General features: G+C 36.0%; 1 protein-coding gene across 1 annotated transcript in view; it reads right to left on the reverse strand.

The window, feature by feature from the left end:
- LOC121424226 (A disintegrin and metalloproteinase with thrombospondin motifs 6-like) overlaps positions 1-3,525 on the reverse strand; it is a 47,186-nt gene extending 43,661 nt beyond the window's left edge. The window contains exons 1-2 of the mRNA XM_041619834.1: positions 3,459-3,525; positions 1,796-2,025 (exon numbers count right to left, since the gene is read on the reverse strand). Of these exons, the coding sequence (XP_041475768.1) occupies positions 1,796-2,025; positions 3,459-3,525 (297 nt within the window). The remainder of the gene's footprint in view (positions 1-1,795; positions 2,026-3,458) is intronic.
- Between the last annotated feature and the right edge of the window lie 3,923 nt (positions 3,526-7,448).

A 7,448-nucleotide genomic window follows, 5' to 3' on the forward strand; every position in this document is an offset into this window, starting at 1 on the left:
GTGTACGGCAACATAATCAATATCTCCTTCCATAACCAAAACTGAACCTCTTTCTACTTGTGTTTTGATTGCATTTTATGTATTTCATTTCCAAGACATACTGCTGACTGTTGACGCAGGTAAACTTTCTCTGCCCTGGTTTGTCCCTCAGATTTCCCCCACCCACTCCCCTTCCTCTCACTCCTTCCTTTGCTCAAAAAATAACCTAAGACAAATAGCAACTTGCTGCATACTTAAAGCAGCTGTACTGAGAGTGCCTGACTAAAATTAGACATGAATGTACCAAATAGGAATAACTCACGCTTGTAACCTCCCCCCCAAAAAAAAAAAACGATAATAATAATTTAAAAAAAATAATAAAACGATTCAGTTTAATATTTGATTATGAACTGCTCATATTCATCAATTTACATGTTTCATCCTATTGTCTCTCCATTTCTTCTTCGTTTCCTTTTTACTGATCATACTCGACTTGGCTTGTTCACAATTTACAACAAACAGCAATTCCATGTGAAGTGTTATGAGAATTCTGATGCTGTAATTATGTAGGCCTACAACTTCCCTAATATATCGTTACAGATTTTCCATCCAGCTCAAGTGAAATGGCTGTAGCAAAGTCATTAATGGACTTACAAATATTTGTTGGTGATCTTGATAGTGTAGACTAACAATTAGAAATAACTATTTGTTTGAAATGCCAGTAAATCCAAATATCAGTGTAACAAATGTGAAAATAGGTTTATTCAAAACCGCTTTTTAGATGTCATATATTCACAAGTGAGTCATTGGTCTTTTAGTTGATGCCCACAATCAAAGAATAGATTATTATTTTAATGGGGTTGTAATTTATTGTACAAAAAAGGGCTCCAAATAGTACCCAGGTTCAGTATATCTGTTTGATAGTGTCTTCCCGGTTAATTAAAAAGACCTTGCAAATCAAGCTCAATAAGATCCATCCATCCTTATCAATCCCAAACCCATCAACACCTTCCACAGATCTAGGTGTCAAAATGAATAAGTGGGACTATAGTATGACCTCCACTCTATCACATGTCATACACCCTATCCTCCTCAAGCCCGAATCCCCAACTCAACATGGCAGTAATGTCTTCCTCTCATTTCAACAGCATCTCAAAGTCGGCAATCACTGCCACAAACAGGAGGGAAGGGGCATGATTTTACCTTCCTGGTAAGTCTTAATCTCTTCTTTGTCTATCTGGGTCCTAATAACGTAAAGCTTAGAAATTAGTTGTAGGGCTGATTGCTATGATTAATCACACTGATTATTGCGTATGATCAATCATAAAGATCGTCTGCACAATCAGTTGCTAAGCTTTATGTTACAAGGTCCCTGATGTCTTCTACATTTGTTTCATCCTCATATCAGCGTGGGTCATCAAAATTACTGTCTTTCTGCAATCCTGGGGTTTATTATGCCAAACTAGACTATTCATTAGGGAATTTAAAAACAAAGATAGTAGAGCAAGTGAGAGAGAAAGAAATACCACAGTCCTGTACCACCTGAACGAGCAGTTGGCAGAAGCATTGAAGTCTATGAATGAGAAAATATAATTTGGTACCCCTCCCGATTTCATGAATTATCGTGTCATAAAAGTTGGAAACCTTATACAAGCCCAGGGCCTTGTAACATAAAGGTTAGCAATGGAATGCAAATATAAAAGAACAATTTGAATTGTTCCTTCCTGGTATTCAAAATAAATGCACATGCAACAATTATTTGAATTGGCCTGCCAATTAGCAATTCATTGCAAGCCTTTGTGACGTGGTGACTTACAATGTTCATGAGAGTGAGGAGGTAGGATTCGATGCTGGTCTCCCCATGGTAACCCATCATCATCTTGTCGGCGACCACCAGGGTTTCTACGTTTCTTTCGGTGCTCAGACTGCTCACCCGTTTCCTCCGGTAGTGGGCAAGATATTCGGGATCCTGAAGCTTCTTCTCAACATCTTTCGCTAGAGAGAAGTCACTGACGGATTCCCACCACTCCTGCTTCTCCTCACGTTCTGGAAGATAAAAGAAAATATTATCCAAATATAATTACTTGAGTGCATAAGAGTCAATGACATAAAGGGTAAAAGATAAACTACCGTGGGTAACTTCTTAGAGAACTTAAGAGAAATTAAACGTTGACAAAGTACCTTTTGCATAATCCTGTCTCTCAAAAGATTGCTTTGACTTTAAATACTTGACTTATGGAAGGTTCACTCCTGCAAGTTTACCTACAATCAAACATGCTCATATATTTTGCAATTTACATAATATAGTGCCCTTCCACTGTAACTTGACCTAAAGCACCTAATAATGGAAAACGAGAAAGAGCAAATATGCTACAATATTGAATGATTGGATCTGCTCCTCCCCAGCATGTAATGCAACATTTGATAAAGTGTTTATAAAGAATTACAGTACGATTTGTTCCAATAATAGCTAAACTGTTTTATTATTCACATCAATTCAAAAAATTATTTATTATGCGTTCCACCAAATTGACCGGGCAAGTTAGGAGTGTTTGAAACAATTAATGCTTACATAAATAAAAGCAGCTGAAGTCCTACTTAACCATTTTTTTTGGTAATATTCTTGACCAATTTTGAAAACGCCTAAAAGCTCCTAAAAGAAACATAATATCATAAATCCACTTTCATAAATTTAGTCTCCATGGCTAAGTTTATTTTACCTTTGTATACATGTTGCCTAAGAGTTCATACAAGTCAATTCCATATTTTTCGCTTCACTTAACATTGAAGGAAAAAGGAGCAATCTGAAGACTTCCCTATAAAAATGAATGAAGACACACACACATGTGGAGAGAAATCATACCATGTTAATAGGTTCCTAGTGTATAGAACCCGCTATTTCCTATCAATTAAGTTGGCTACTTTGCAATTTACAGACACACATCTTCACATCACTCCCTTAATGAGATAGAGGAACAGGTGAGGAGGAATCTACATCCCCGGAAACGAATTACATTAACCATGGACCTATGCAGGAACCTAATCCATGATAGCATGCATTGAGGAACCCGCATGGAGGAACTAGCCTGGAGGAATAGAGGGCATCAGACTCTACATCAAACTAGAGCATTTGCCTCTTCCAACAATATCCTTCCATATTTTGATTTGTTTCTCTCTTCTCTTACCTTCCAAATCAATTTTTTTAAAGAATTGTCCAACCTCACTATATATCAATCTACTGAAGATGAGAAGAAATTAATCTGTGCTTTTTTCACTTAACCTAAGCGAAACTTTTTACCCTCTTCTATTCTCACTCTATACGTGTCAATGATGTCATTCCACCTATCTCTTCTTATGCATTATAATTTTTTTTTCTTTCTCTCTCCCTTCTCTTTAAAAATATTTCATATGTCTTTCATTCATCATATTATCTTGCCTGCGGTATCAAGGTTTCTCAGTCTTATCTACATGTATCTAACCACTACAAGGTCTAGTTTCATAAGGCATGTTACTCAAGATAGTGCTTATATCAAATTGGTCACCCATGTTGTGAAATAGTCATTTGTCATTTCCATAGGCTTTGTATAGAGACCATCCGTTTTCAGTCGTCAACCGGTTAAGATCATGAAGGGGGGGGGGGAGGGAGAGATTTGCATTCACAAAAGCATATTTAAAAAAAAGGGTTTACATAGTAGTATTCTCCAAACGTGTAAAGTGGCAGCGAAGTTCTCCATACTCACAAGGCATAGATTCCATTCAGACAAGGCGGGTTATGAATGAGCGGAATGTTTTCATATCTACATATCAGTTCAACAGCTGCAATAACTATCCAATGTCAATGCTTCCTAACCCCTATATCCTACCATGGCCCCAGAACCACAAAGCTTAGCAATTGATCATTTTGCTGATTTTCTATGATTGGTCATACAGATTCACCAAAGCAATCAGTCCCATAATCAATCACTAAGCTTTTTACAGGGCCTGGGCTGCCCAGTAGCTTCATTCAGGTTGGCTACATACCATCCTATCTGATGACAATCACAGATATATCCAAGCAATATATAAATTATCATAAATATAATTCTAAAAGTGGTATTTTGCAGCATCCTTCGTGTCCTTGATCATGTTCAAAATTGGATTTCTGTCTAATTAATGCTTTCTGACTGGACCTTACTGATTGACATGGTATTGATGATCTTGATGATCTAGATAATATTAACTAACAGGAATACATCTACTTGACACATTTAATTATCATCAATTGAAATTTTAGTTCAGTATACACCATCAAGCAAAATTGCTAAATCAGAATGACCCATTTCATCTTGCAATGAATAGAAAGCAATAAAATATTTCCACCTTTCAAATCAGATTGATTAATTGAATACGACTGTCAGATATCAATGATTACTCTCTGGGTTTGTCACACCTGAATGGCACAGACACTTCAAACCAAATTGCCCAGACGTTACAAAAACATGGAAAGAATGTGACAAGACACTGGGGAAAACTCAAGCATTCAAGAAAGATCACTTCCCCATGGGCTATCGCTGTCAAGACTTCATCAGCAGAAGAAACAAGAGAAATATCAAAGATTGTTGTTTGGTCGCCGACAATGATGTCAGGTGAACGTCAAAGCCGAGGTCATGCAGGGAAGGGGAAGCTGAAACAGAGGTGGAAATGATGTATTAAAGATGATTCCCTAACTACTCACAAGTGTATCCTCTTAGTTTGTCTATTCTTCCTTGAGGGAATAATTGGGATAGGAGTCTCCTTTTGTCATCCATGGTCAAATTAATTTCAGTGCTTTTGTGATCTGATCATAAAGATCAATCCTTAAATAAATCATGAAATAAAAGTATTATAAATACCCTTTCAATATGCTACTTGCTTTTTAGTGCTAAGAGAAAAATGTGAAGATTTATAAGTAAGACAAAAGAGATTATTTTAGATTTTGACCACTTTGTTTTCATTTTAAGACATAGACCTACTTTCAATGCATTAGTAGGGTTTTGAGTATTTAAAAAAAAAACTGATTCAGAGTTAATTTATCACTGAGAATCATTATTTCTTTTCGAGAACCATCCCACATAACAACCTCTTGATTAAAATAGGGCTCATTCTAGATGTCTAACATGTCCAATATGTAATAGATTCATTAGGCCTACAGTATATCTCATTTGTGTGTAGGCCTATCATGTAGAACTAGCATTTTGCCTCTTGATTTTTATTTTATGAGAACCTAGTCTAGACTAGGAGTAAATAAACAGAAAGTTGTAGTTGGCACAGGTCAATATGTCATAAGAAATTCCAGTATAATCTTGAAAAGGTTCTCACAGCTTCTTTGACAGAGATCTGGGTGAGCAAATTTCTGCCCTATTAATCTAAAAGTCCCCCAAGTCAACATATAGCATTAATTCAACATGAACAGCAGTTCTGCTTCTTAATAGGTAAAGTTCAACTCATATCTCTTATGTGCGGCAAAATGTAAGGTTGCTCTTCGTGATATTGAAAGTTCTTTGCCTGGCAGGAGAAAAAATAAACCTGACCCCCTCCCCCTCAAGTCTCTAAACATTCCGGAGTTAGTCCCCTTTTCAGCTTGTAAAAATATTTGGCAAAGCCATACACAATCTGCCTATTCAGCAGCAAAGAATATCACATGTTAGAAAAGTTGTAGTACTAAAAATTGTCTTACATTTTTAAAAGAGAAGAGAACACTACTTCATCAGTGGTTTTCCACATTTTTAACAACTGTTCCTGTTATTCTATTAAAAAAATTCAAGTTCATATTGCTATCTGTCTAAGAGTGGTGGGTGGTTCAAGTGTGTGGGAGGGGTGAAGATAAGGAATGCTCAATTCCAAATTTAGGCTCAAGCTTATCATCAATACTGGGATATCAAATCTGTTTAGACAAATGCTTTTAATGTATAGAGTGAAAAAAATTCTTTGTTTTGGCACTTGGTAGATATAAATAAGGTTTTCTTATCAATCTGATTTTTTTTTGCAAAACTATAGGCTCCCTCTATTTATTAAAGGTTTAATTCATGTTTTAGATCTTCATGTGTAAAGTATTGCTCAAAAACCTGTCACGACAAAACATGAACCTTTGTTACTCCCTCACCGGACTTTGAAACAGAGGATCGTGGGTTCAAATTCCTGTCACGGCATAGTTTCCTTCAGCAAGGAATTCATCCAGAGTGAGCTGCACTCGACCCAGGTGAGGTAAATGGGTACCAGCATGAAGTAATTCCTCAAAAAGCTGTGTGTACCTGAATAGGTAGCCTAGCTTAGCCAGGATAATAAAAAAAGCAGGGCCCACTGGGAGAACAGTTTTCGGTACTGAAGTGGCTACCCTGGGTAAATATACCATTATTATTATTATTATCATTACATCAGTAGGTCAATGGTAATACCAACAACAATTTTTTTTTCATCATTCTTTGGTCTGATTAAGTTTCACGAATGTCATTACTTTTGTTATTTTGACCATATTTACTATTGTACTAAGCTTTTAAAGAGATTTGATATAAATTAAAATTCAAGTTAAAAATGGTTAGAAACAAATTCTTTTTCTCATTTTTGTCTGGTGTCCGTCTTAAAATGAAAAAAAAAACCGGATGCTGGACTCACTACAAAACATTATTTTCAATAACAATTCCATCAGTAGGGTTACAATTAATACAAGTAACTTTCATTGGTGTGAGTGGGGCTGTTCCTTTCTGATGACCATAAGATTGACCCACAGCAATCAACATCAACTTACCAATCAATTAATATCACTTAAACTTGTGCTTGTAACAGGTGCATGGAGCCATTCCCATTCCCACCGGTCAATCCGACTAATTTGAACCATGCCTCCTATTGATTTAAGCTTCCGTCTGATAGGGGCGCAGCGTACCAGAAAATAAGTGTCTCGACTCTTGAGGTACATGTAGATCTTACTTAATTTTCGGAAGCAAAATGAGCACTTTGAAATGCTCATGAATTATTCTTTTATTAATTGCTGTTCATGGGTGTTCATAGTTAAAAAGAAAAAAAAAATCCCAGCAAATTTCATGGAAGGAGTTGAGAAAGCTGAAATTGTGTGAAATATTGTCACATTGAGTGAATATTTTCCATAACACACAATTGAAGAAGAAACTGACACATTCTAAATGAGTATGTTATCAAGTTTGAAATGATCAAATGAAAATTCATATTGCACTTCATTTGAGTGCAAAATGAACATGACTTAATAATCACTCACTGTGTATATGCTACTCCATATATTTCACAATTTTGGTAGAAGATCAGAGCTTCATAAACTTATGGCATATTTTCTTTCTTCTTTTTTTTACCTAGGGCCTACTCTATATAGCTATACTGTTGCTCTGAGCTATCAGGAAGTATAGGAAACATTTTGCTATAGTTTTGTCACAAACTTTTCAGCCAGAGCAATATGATCTCCAACTGAATGTTGATATCACACT

This window comes from Lytechinus variegatus, chromosome 11 (assembly GCF_018143015.1).
Source record: "Lytechinus variegatus isolate NC3 chromosome 11, Lvar_3.0, whole genome shotgun sequence".
NCBI classification, from domain to species: domain Eukaryota; kingdom Metazoa; phylum Echinodermata; class Echinoidea; order Temnopleuroida; family Toxopneustidae; genus Lytechinus; species Lytechinus variegatus.